General features: G+C 38.6%; 1 protein-coding gene across 1 annotated transcript in view; it reads right to left on the reverse strand.

Annotated features, from left to right (window-relative positions):
* Positions 1 to 2,053: 2,053 nt before the first annotated feature.
* Positions 2,054 to 12,577, reverse strand: part of ONECUT1 (one cut homeobox 1) — a 40,956-nt gene continuing 30,432 nt past the window's right edge. Inside the window, exon 2 of the mRNA XM_019747086.3 lies at positions 2,054 to 8,942. Coding sequence (XP_019602645.1) covers positions 8,650 to 8,942 — 293 coding nt within the window. The 3' untranslated portion in view covers positions 2,054 to 8,649. The remainder of the gene's footprint in view (positions 8,943 to 12,577) is intronic.

Consider the following 12,577-nt stretch of genomic DNA (forward strand, 5'->3'; position numbering starts at 1 on the left):
TGAGGTGCTATTCCCATCTGCTTCCCCTTCCTGGTTCTGCAGTAGCCTTGGAAACTAAGGGCCCTGCAATCAGAGTGAAAACCAATAACCTAGCAGCCACTGGAGGGGCTTGAAGCTCTCCCGAAACACCATTCTCAGAGAATTGTCATTATTTGACTTGTCTGGAAGTTCCCTGGAAATCTCCAGTAACAAGGCTTTTTTTAAAAAATTGTTTATTTTTGTTTGACCTAACTCAGAGCTTGCTCAATTTCAAAAACCTTCTCCCTGGGGCATTTGTCAAAAACTATCAGGGACAACTGTTTAACACTGTAGCTGCCTAGGCAGTGGCAACAGTGGGGTAAAGAATAAACCGACCAAAAATCTTAAAAGAGAAGCTGGGGAATGAGATACCCGTAAGGGACTTTGAGAAGCTCTGACGTATTTCTGGGAATCGGAACATCTTATGCACCTGTGTGGGATAATCTCCTTTACTTAAAGTCAACTATGAAAAATAATCACATCCACAAAATACCCTCACACCACCACCTAGATTAGTATTTGATTGACTGGGGACTAGAGTAGCCAAGTTGACACATAAAACTGACCATCTCAAGAGAGAACAGAACGCTACAGGAGCAAAGTTTTTATGGACTATAGAAATAAAGTTGGTACCAGTTATCCTTGGGGAAGAGCTTGGCGTACCTCCCACCATCCCACTGGTAGGCCCAAGATCACACAGCTAGCAATCAGCACAACAGGAATTTCAAAGCTAGTTTCCCTCTTCCCTAAACCAGGCCTTGTGATCAATCACTACACTCTATTAAATAGAAGAGGATCCTAATTTCCCTGTCCTTGTCTAGCTCCTGAGACAGACAGACAGACATTCCCCCCACCAACTCTGCCACACACATTATTTTACTGGAGAGTACTTTTAAAAGTCATCTCTCTAATAATAATTTGATTTCTTCTGAGAGTCGACCATGTTAATATAAATGGCTAACATCTACAAATAGAATGGTCCACTTCCATTTTAAAATGTCTTCCTGTTCCACTAGAGAAGACTTCCTTCTTTCTTTTTCCCCATTACTGAATCTTTTTTTAAAACTCGGCCCTGGCTTTAGTTCTCAAGCATGTTGTCCTCTCAGCTTCATCCTTCCTGCAAACAAAATCCACAAGCTACTCACTGAGGATTACAAAGAGAATAAAAACAAAAGAAGGCAAGTATTGTCTAAATTTAAAGTGCTGGAAAATCCAACATTTTATTTACTACATTTTGGTGACTACATAAATGCTGAAACATTTTAACACTGAAAAGCATGATGGCATCATCACTTGCTTTTTTTTCTTTTTTTCTTTTTTGCTTAGCAAACACAGCAGATGATATTGCACGGCATAAAGTGAGAACAGTAGCGAAGCTTAAAAAAAAAGAAAGAAACCTTAATGCAGTACAGGAAATACTCATAAACAAACCAGAATAATGCCTAATGCATTACACTTTTTTGTTGCTACACACAAAAATTCAGAAGAAGCATTGGACAGAGAGAAAGAGAGACAAAATATTAGCAAACAACAATAACTGGGTACAATAATCATTTCGTCTGAAATGTAGATGCAACGTAGAAACTACCACTGCTTTCTAATTGACAAAGAAAATGACAGCAACATTTGTCTTTTATCAAAATCTTCTAAGCTCCTCATGGTTAGGTTTTTAAATTAATTATTTAATTATGTGTTTAACTTTTTTTTTTCTTTTTTCTTTTTTCCCATTGCTAAGGAAGAACTCCCTCTGCTCTTGGAAGATTTTCTATTCTACTGATCTTTTTTTTTTTTTTTTTTCATTTTATTTTTATTTATTTATTTTTTTACCTGATGATTGTCTTAGGCACCCTCCTTACATAATAAACCATCAAGCTAACTTGAACAGGGAAATGGAGTCACACTCAAACAATAGCTAAGGTTAAAGGTGTATTGGAAATAGAAGAGGGGGAAGGGACAGGTCTAAGTGCGTGACAGATGGACTGACTTCAGAAGGGACAAAAACACAGGGAGATATGAAGACAACTACCGAAGCAAGTGGAAGACAATGTTTTAAAGTTTATTTTGTTAAAAAATACTTGTCACTTGGTTCAGACGGCACATCTAAAATGAGCCCACAATGATTATGTAATAAATGCAGAACATACCACAAAAAAAAAAAAAATCGAGACTAACACAGAAACAGAAAATATGACCTTGTGAATACAATTCTGTTCAGCATTTCATTGCTGATGGTCAAAGTCTTCTCCCTCCACCATTTTCCTGGGCTCTCTGTAACTCACTGCACAGCATTTGTATTAAAAACAAATAATTAGTCAATGTTTACCAACAGAGCACTGAATGATCCTGCAACTCAGAGCAGATTTATTGCCCTATTAAAATACATAACGAGTATAAAAATGTTTCTAAGAAAATGTAACATTTGACCCAAAGTCTAAGCCCTCCCTTTCCTTCCCTACCACAAACACCCTTGCAAAAGAAAATAAGGTAAATTTCTTGTATTGAGAGGAAGGTATTTACATCTATGGATTTATACCATATAGTTGAAGCAACTTATTTCAGCAAAATAAAGCAAAATAGTGGGCACTGGGTCTTCTGAGGATGCCATGAGTCAGCCGAGAATTCTGTGTGTGCTGATCTAAAGCAGGGCCAAGTATCTGAACAACCTGATGAAGTGGGTTTGAGGCCGGGACCATCTCTAGCATGTGGAAAAGAAAACTAGTGGGAAGACAAAGAGTGAAAAGACACCAACTCAAATAGGACTGGGGTACATTTCACCAGGGGACTCTGACATTTGAGAAGAATTCTTCCAATTATGGTGGTTAGGGGTATGGGGAGGGTGAGTGGAATTGTGGGTAGCAGATTCTAAGAATCAGATGTGGGGAGGAATATATAACTGTGAAATATATTTGCCTTAAACTTGACTGATAATTGGGGCCAAGCAATCATGTTTTGCTTCTTCCTTGGGTTGGCCAGATGGGCAGAGGCCTGGTCAGCCTTGACTTTCTGTGAAAGGGCATGAAGCCATTATACTCTCCTCTGCAAAAGGAACTGTGTCTCTATACGCTGCCTCCTGCCCTGAAGCAATTCAGAAACTTGGGGAAACTTAAGAGGATTTCCAAATTCAAGTTAGCTTGTCTCTTTGAGTTTTTATACTCTTTACTTCTCATACCCGTGGGAATGGCAAGCAAAAAAAAAAAAAAAAAAAAAAAGGTAGCAAATTATTTCACAAATGCCGGTGCTTTGGAACAATTAAACAAGTCTTAAATTCTTTGGAATTTCAGGTCTAACCTGCAAAGTAATCCTTTCTAACCAAAAAAGAAAAAGAAAGAAAGAAAGAAAGAAATTAATAAATTAAAGGAAGAACATGAATAATGCCTTTCTTCTAAGTGACAAAAAGGACTACTTTGAAACACTTATTTTGGCATGTACAAGTTTTTTGAGGGGGGAACCTGGCAGTGTTCACAACACACATTGAAGTGCCTGCTAAGAAAAAGCTAAAAATACACCCTGCAGTGAAGAGAAGCTCTTGCCTTCAGCTAATCTTAGCATCGAGAACAAAAAGATTGTAACATAAAGCTTTGGCCATTTCAATTCTACTATATACATTTTAAAAACTACACATAAATTAAAGCAGTGATTAAATAAGCTCATATAAAATGTAATTAAATTAAAAAAATCACAGCACATTATAGAGAAAAATAGGAACCAGTTTCACAAGAAAGAGATTATATATATATATATATATTTTTTACCCTGTGGAAACAAATTTACTACGAAACACAAAAACTTCGTAAATAACCATCAAAATGAAAAGCATTTCTTATTCCATTCTTGCATTTTTACACAACCCTTAACCCACCTGGGGAACAATTCCAGAAATTAAGTCTTCCTTGAGCAACAGAGCAGTTCTGCCAAGAAAATAAACCCCAAACCTAATGGGGGAGGGTGCGGACATCCCAAACATACAAACTACAAAATAAATAAGAATTATAAAGTTTCTTTTAAAAGTAACCTTAACAATTATCAAACTAGTAAGTTCTGCCTTATCACATAGACTCTCTATACAACATAACCCTAAAACTTTATTACTATGAGGTATTTGGAGGAATTGGTAAAAGTGATGCACGGCCTGCCTGGTGAAGGGACTCGGTGAAGTGGGGGGACCTTGAAAGGGAACGAGGAGGAGGTGGAGGAGCTTTGGTTTATCAGCAAGAAATTGGGAAAAAAAAGTCATCCTTTGGTATCAAAGAAAGTTTCATTGCATGGTTGCACGGAAAAAGCACCACGGTGAATAATTATTCCTTTTTTTTCATTAGTGGCCTTTCTAAGAGGCTGAGGTATTCAAAGAGTATAAGGTGAGAGAGGTCAACAGCGGTTTAACACTTTGGTTCAAGCAAGGCACTCATCCTAGGAGTTTACAAAGTTTGCAACATGTTTGCCTAGAGATTTACAAGTAGAACTAGCAGTAATAAGAGTAGTATTTCCTAATGTTGTTGTTGTTGTATCATTATTATTAAGAATGAAGACAAGTTTACACACTGAGTGAAGAGTGAGGAGGGGCCAGGAGGTGGGAGAAGGGTTGGGACAGGGGCGGAGTTCCCTCTGCAGACGGAAGCCGTGCATGAAAATATCTTTGGTATTCTTTGGTATCATATCAATGTGATTAAAATCACCAATGGAAATCGAGTGAGGTAGCGTCTTTGGTTCACACTATAAATAGTAGATCTTTACATTTTTTTTTTTTTTTTTTTTACACGTGGAAGTAGCTATTTCTTACCTTCTGCTTCTTTGTCCTTCCTATTTAGGAAATAGTTACCAAATGCACTGTAAAGCTAACCACACCACAAGAATAATCCAGAAGGCCAGTTGCATCTCAAAACGGCCTCCGGTGTTTGAATGCACCCTAAACAACTAGATAGGAAAGGGAGAAGTGCTTTCTCTTTGTTTGCTAAATGCATAGTTTTCATCCTTTATGTACAAAGAAGGGAGGACTTTTTTTTTAGGGAAAATGCTTTTATAGCTCATGTGAAAATGTCCTAGGACTCTTTGGTATAGCAAAGTTTCATTTAACCTGCAAAGACGGGTCATTCACCTGGGGTAGCAATGGGAGTGGCATGAGTCCAAAAGTAGCATAGTGCTTTCACCTTTTTTTCCTGGAAAATTAATTATGCTTTTTTGGGGGGGAGGGACAGACTGATGACATGTTCAGTTAGAACTTCTGAATTTCCCCACATATTTTCTTTGGTTTTTGGGGTCTATTCCAGCTGTATCCAGGGAATGGAACACTCAGTTCCTGACATCCAGAATTCTTTTACCTGAACATTTACTGAAGTCTGGGCTTTTGGGGTGTCCAGACATCACACCTCCCACAATTTCTCTTGGCCCCCTTTCAGGGAAGCTTCTGGTCATGAGAGGGCCAGAATGATGTATGGCCAAAAACAGTCTAACTTCCACTCTACCAAAAAACAAAACAAAACAAAAACCCAAAACATGTTATTTGAAGTGCAGTTCTGGAATAAACAAACATGCAAATAAAAGAGTGACTATCTTTTTAGGTGAATTTTTCTAAAGATTGAGAAATGATGGGTGAAAAAATGGCAATGATGCACTCGGTTGTGGTAGGTTAAGAAACCCGAGCCATAAATTAATGTTATAGTAAGGAGGAATGGAAGCATTTTTTCTCTATGTGCCAAGTCAGAAGCAAAACAGAATCACTCATACGTGATGGGATAAGTGTATTGCTTGTGAGAAGCTGAGTTTGTCCATTATGATTTCTAAGAAGCAGAGGTTGTGAGAATGCTTAAAGAGTCGAGTAAAAAAAATTGCTTTTCAGGCTCTGATTTGTGCATCTGTGTATGAGAAAATATATCTCTAGGCCCTGAAATTGCATAATGGGTGCAAATTCAATGCTGGTATGAAAATTATCTTTGGTGTTAGCAAATAGAATCACTGGTTATTTTTCAAAAAACCATTATGGTGAGAATATTAAAAACATAGTAATATTCCTTGAAACTGTGTCTACACAGCAACAAAATAATTGGTTGAAATTTTAAAATGCAGTTAGATTAATTTGAAGGGGTAATGTAATGAAAACGAAACAAAAAATCATGGTTGTTTGAGTTTAACTTTTGTTTTTCCTGGGCTATTGAATTTGGTAAGATTGTGTGTAGACACAGCTTAAATTTCCCTGCATTTAAAATTCTCATGATTTAAATAAATAAGGCTTTCCTCCCTCCTAAATTATACATACATTACTCCTAGCCCCTTTTATTCCTGGAGAGAGAGAAAAAGTTAATCAGTTTTTTTCTTTTTAGTTTATGTCTTTGACAAGATTAAATTTTTAGTGAATCTTGGAGGGTTTAAATGGTCTCTTTTAATAACTGAATTATAATTGTGCCATATTATAAGGGAAAGTTTTAAGGTAGAATTTGGGGTGAGATTAAAAAACAATAGTAAGACAAAATGTGTCAAGGCAAATGCACTATTTCATTAAGTGGGAAGTATGTGTTGGTTTCCTTTTGTCATTCTACAGCAGACATGAAGGAGACACAGATGGCTTGTTGGTTTTGCCTCATTTCTCCAGGTGTCTGCCTTTTCTAAACCTAGATAAGATGCTGAAATTTGATCCTAAGGAGTTAGGTTTTATGTCAAGATGGTTTGATTTTTTTTCTTTAGCATTTTAATGAATCTCAAAAAATAACATATTGTTGAGGTAACATTTAATTTTATATTTCTAGTTAGGTGTGCTAATTAACCAAGAGTACCCAGTTCTTTACCTAATACTAGTAGTACAAAAGGCATCCACTTATATGAGTTATAATTCAATTAAATTAAAAGAGAATGGGGAAGGGGGGCTCATCGAGTGATTCACTTGGGTACTACTAAAAAAATTTTTTTGCCTTGATTTCTATAGCCCTGGTTAAGTGATTTGGGAAAAGAGAAATTTAAATTTTTATATTTGGAGGTTCAGGTCTAGTTTTTATCTGTCCCTGTTAGAGAGTGGAATCTATGTTATAAAATTTCCAGCTTAATGCAGTAGCAAGAAAGAATGTAGTATGCTTTGGAGGCTATGCTTAGTGAAATAAATAGCTTAAGACCTATAGAACCTAAAGTTTTGTCTTTCACTAGAACTCTGGCTTTTCCCACAATTTCTTGGTGGCACTTGCTATTTTTATTGATGTCCAAGTCATAAAATGTCTGGGATTAGCCATAAAATCAGTTTGATCATATTTTTTAAACGATTAAAATATTGAATAGTTTATATTCTAATAATAATGTTGGTCTGCTCACTTTATTTGTGTTTGTAAAGTATTAACAAAAAGGACTTGGTGTCAAATGCATACAGCAAACATGTCAAATTAATCTAAGCATGGAGTCCTTTATTCAGTGGTCTTTTACCAGAAAGCATTATTTTGAATAAATTTTCTAATTTAGTTACCTGCCCTGTTCAACTTGATTTTCTAGTTTACAAATCGGAGTCCTACTTTGGAAGAATTCCCAGGTTTTCTCAGCTATGAAAAGATTCTGGAATCGTGTCTACATGTTTACTTAAGTGACTTTTATGGATCCCGAAAGGGGATATGCCATCTGGATGTATATGTGTTCTGCATTGCCCTCTCTGTTGTGATATTAATTGCTTCCCTGAAGCTACATTCTTTCTTGCCAGTTCTGAAAACTAATATTTCAAATGCTTCAAGAGTCATAAATAATAGTCATGATTCTACGTGGCATGTGTATTACAGCTAGATCAGTTCATACGTATAACTTTACATAGTATCTTGTGTAAAAATAGCTTTGGTTATTAAAATCATTGCAATAAAATACCTGCACTATAATATTAAGTGTGTTCTTTGGTACCTAGGTGATTTTTTTTTTTAATGGATGGACTCTTGTTTCATTTCTTAAAAAATATCTGAACATTCCTTAACAAACAAAGAGAATGCACTGGTTTAGGTGTCATTCGAATTTTCTTTGCTGGGTTTGAATCTGCATGTAGGTTGCGGGCCTGGCAGGTTCAAACGCTAGGCTACATGAGCGAAATCACACTCCTAATCCAATGAACTTAGACAACCCCACACTGTGTTGGTTGCACTCCTATAGCACAACCCTTCCTGAAGACCAGCCCTGCCTAAGTCCCTAACCACTGGTGGTGTGTGTGTGTGTGTGTGTGCGCGCGCGTGCGTGTGTGTGTACACACGCACCCACACACCCACATACAGTACTGAGACACCATACACCTCTGTGGAGCGGTGCAACAGATGAGAAAGTCCGATCTTAAAAGACGTCCACTCAGTGGCTCACAATTACTATGCCCCAAACCACGAAATAGCCAAGCACAGAGAGAATGATCATGGACTGAAGGTGTGAGATCCAGTGGTGGTTTCCTGCTCGTAATTTTTCTTGCCAAGTCGTCGCCCCGCTGAAGTATGTGTCTCCGAACAAAGTCAGAATGCAGGTGAGCTAAGTCTTTGGTTTCTTTGGACTATAAATAACACTTTTTTTCTTCAAATATTTCTAAGTATAAACCTGCTATCTTGAGGTCCTGGTCTCTTAATTTTTTTTTTCTTTTTTTCTTTTTTTTTTTTTTAATTTAAAGCTTTTCCACCGAGGTTTTAGTTCGTGGTTATTCCTTCATGCTTTGGTACAAGTGCTTGATGAAGAAGATGAGTTGCCTGAATTGGAGCTGCCTTCGTCCTGCCACTTGTCCAGACTCCTCCTTCTGGCGTTCATGAAGAAGTTGCTGACGGTGCTCAGCTCCAACCCCAGTTGCTGGGAAATGGTGATTTGCAATTCTTTGGATGGACGCTTATTTTCCTTGAATATTGCATGTAGAGTTCGACGCTGGACATCTGTGAAGACCAACCTGGGCTTTTTGGGTGTGTTGCCTCTATCCTTCCCGTGTTCTTGCTCTTTCCTTTTGCATGCTGCAAAGAAACATAGAGACTGTGAGAACCAACTGCCAGGGAGAATCAAGACTGGAAAGGCAGACCCAATAAAATTCGTGAAGCATTCCTCACGCCCACCTGCTTTCTGTCTGCTGACCTCTGATTTTAGCACCATGGTGGGCTGGGAGGGAACTGTAACAAAAGGATGGAGAATTAGGAGGGGGTGGAGTTCTGTGAGTCCTGCCCATGAGTCTTAGCCTGGACAACTATTTGCACTTTGTCTGAGGTAAAGCAATTCTAACTCCATCCGGGGCCTCAGAGTCCCCAGCTGCAGAATATAGGGTTCTGGCTAAACAAACGTATTGTTGGAATTTTTATATCACCATCTGCAAAATGGATAGAATACCTGCCTGGCTGGGTTGTGGTAAGGATATATAGAATAGTACATGGAAACGTTTATGTTAACTGAAGTGCAAAGTCAGATCCACTAGAAGTGGTTGCAGTCCTCAAAGGTTTACAGTCTGTGCTGGTAGAACACTAAGAGCCTAATCGAGAGTCTACAAACCAAATAAAAAGAAATTGCATTGGTTTCCCTTCGGATTTTCTTTGTTTTCTAGGAAACACTGTATATAAGAAAACTGTACGTAATGTCCTACCTTGCCCATCCAACGGCCTGCCACTGATTCTTTAGTGGACCCAGGACTTGTGCAGATGTGAAGGCTGCTTCCTCGCCATCAGGGCTAACCTGTCATGTTAGGCATGTTCACCTTTGGGATCTCTCTGCACCTCCTTTTTGCTCTTCATGAAAGACTTGCTCGTGGAGTCCTCCTCTGCCCTTAGCCCATCTCCCACTGAGAAGGCCCCTTCCCTGCGCGTGCCTCTTGGTCTTGTATCATAAAGCTGTTTCGTGGCTGCTAGAGCGATTCCGCCGCATCGTCCCAATGCGGCCCTCAGGCCCCCAGGGTTTGGTACTGGGTCAGGGTCTTTCCCTCTCTCAGATGCCATTCTCCTCTTTCTAGCCTAATATGTCTCACTGACTCCCGTTTGCCAAAGAGGCACTAACGGCTACAATACTAACAACACCCTCCCCCCACTCTCCATTTCCACCATCAATCGATCCCTACAGCCATCCCCAAATAACTGCACAACTCAAGTAAACACAGTGCTCTGGTTATGCCAATGCTCCTCTGCCCTGACTCCAGTCAGATTGCTGCTGCCTCTCAGCCCCCCTACCTGGGCACTCTGGAGCAGCCACTGCTGTCTTCATACCTGGCTGGCTATACTCTGCCATGAGCTCCAATCACAGTGAGAAGCAAGTGGGGTGTGTTCTGGTGGAGGTAGGGACGTTGTTCTTCCATATCTCCTCAGACCTCCAGCAGGCTGCCCATCCCATTGCTGTCTCCTGCTCCACCTTCTGCCTCTTTGTATTCCAGGTTCTCAACTCCTTACCAGATGGTTCGCCAGCACTGGCTAGATGCAGCCTTCATGCTCTCCCCAGGTAGCCCCCTGCCTGCCCCTACCTTTCATTCCTAACATCTCCAGATCTTGGATTTCAGAGCTCCCCTAAGGCCTTAAGTGCCCATTAGCGCAAATTAGCTCAGCAATCAGATCAACTGAAAAGCTAATGGATGAAGGCTGAAGGAGCATCCAGTCTTCAGAGTCCAATCTAAGAGTCTCCAGGATTTTTTAAACCATGTGCTATTTACTGTGCTTCCCCGAAAATAAGACCTAGCCGGACAATCAGCTCTAATGCATCTTTTGGAGCAAAAATTAATATAAGACCCAGTCTTATTTTACTATAATAAAAGACCGGGTCTTATATAATATAATATAGTATAAGACATAGAAATTCTCTTCTACAGATGCATCAGTTTGCCTGGCCCTAGAGTACATTCACCTCACTCAAGGAACCACTGGTTTAATCGTTAAGAAATATAAGGGTAAGAATAAAACTGGACTGCTATCTGTCACCATACACCAAAATTATCTCAAAATGGATCAGAGACCTAAATATAAGACCTGAAACAAAAAAATGCACAGAAGAAAACATACGTACTAACCTTATGGACCTTGAGTTCAAAGAGCATTTTATGAATTTCACTCCAAAGGCAAGGGAAGTAAAAGCTAAAATAAATGAATGGGACTATATCAAACTAAAAGGCTTCTGCACAGCAAAAGAAACCATCAACAAAATAAAGAGGCAACCTCAGGGAAAAAAAAAAAAAAGAGGCAACCAACCGAATGGGAGAAGATTTTTGCAAACAGTGCCTCCCATAAGGGGCTAATATCCAAAATTCATAAGGAACTCATTCAACTCAACAACAGCAAAAAAACAAACAATCCAATTAAAAAATGGGCAGAGGACCTGAACAGACATTTCTCCAAAGAAGACATACAAATGGCCAATAGACATGAAAAGATGCTCAACATCACTAATCATCAGAGAAATGCAAACAAAAACCACAATGAGATATCACCTCACCTCAGTTAGAATGGCTGTCATCAACAAGACAAATAGTAACAAGTGTGGGAGAGGCTGTGGAGAAAAAGGAGCCCTCATACACTGTTGGTGAGAATGCAGACTGGTGCAGCCGTTATGGAAGGCAGTGTGGGGGTTCCTCAAAAAAGTAAGAATAGAATTACCATATGACTCAGCAATCCCTCTCCTGGGTAGCTACCCAAAAGTTCTGAAAACATTTATCTGTAAAGATATATGTCCTCCAATGTTCACTGCAGCTTTATTTACGGTGGCCAAGACATGGAAACAACCAAAATGTCCTTTGATAGATGATTGGATAAAGCAGTTGTGTTATATATATATACACAGTGGAATACTATTCTGCCATAAGAAAAGATGAAATAGTACCATTTGTGACAACATGGATGGATCTTGGGGTTATAATGCTAAGCAAAATAAGTCAGACAGAAAATGTCGAGAACCATATGATTTCACAGACATATGGTATATAAAATTGAAAACAACAAAAGAACAAGACAAACAAATGAAGAAACAAAAACTCATAGACACAGACAATAGTTTAGTGGTTACCAGAGGATAAGGGGGGAGGGGATGATAGATGAGGGTAAAAGGGATCCAATATATGGTGACGGAAAGAGAACTGACTCTACGTGGTGAACACACAACGTGATATATAGATGTTTTACAGAATTGTACACCTGAAATCTATGTAACTTTACTAACAATTGTCACCCCAAGAAATTTTAATTAAAAAAAAAAGTTGCATAAAAAAAAGAAATATAAGGGTAAGAATTTCAGAATGCTCTGCTGTACACCTGAAATTAATATAAAATAATATTGAATGTCAACTGTAATTGAAAAGTTAAAAAGGTGAGGGGAAAGGTGAAGGGCAACAAGTGGTCCAAATTTCCAGGTATAAAACAAGTAAGTCATGGGGATATAATGTACAGGGTAGGAACACAGTCAATAATATTATGATAGTGTGTGGTGTCTAATGGTTGCTGGACTTACCATGGTGATCACTTTTTTAGGTATATAAATATGAATAACTGGTGTACACCTGAAGCTAATATAATATTATATGTTAACTATATTTTAATAAAAATCTTTAAAAAAGAATTTCAGAATGGACATGAGAGGAGACCTGTCATAAAAGAGAGATTTTTAGGCAAGTCAGGCCAGACCTGTCATAGCA

This window comes from Rhinolophus sinicus, chromosome 3 (genome assembly GCF_057876585.1).
Source record: "Rhinolophus sinicus isolate RSI-liver-muscle chromosome 3, RSI-T2T, whole genome shotgun sequence".
NCBI classification, from domain to species: domain Eukaryota; kingdom Metazoa; phylum Chordata; class Mammalia; order Chiroptera; family Rhinolophidae; genus Rhinolophus; species Rhinolophus sinicus.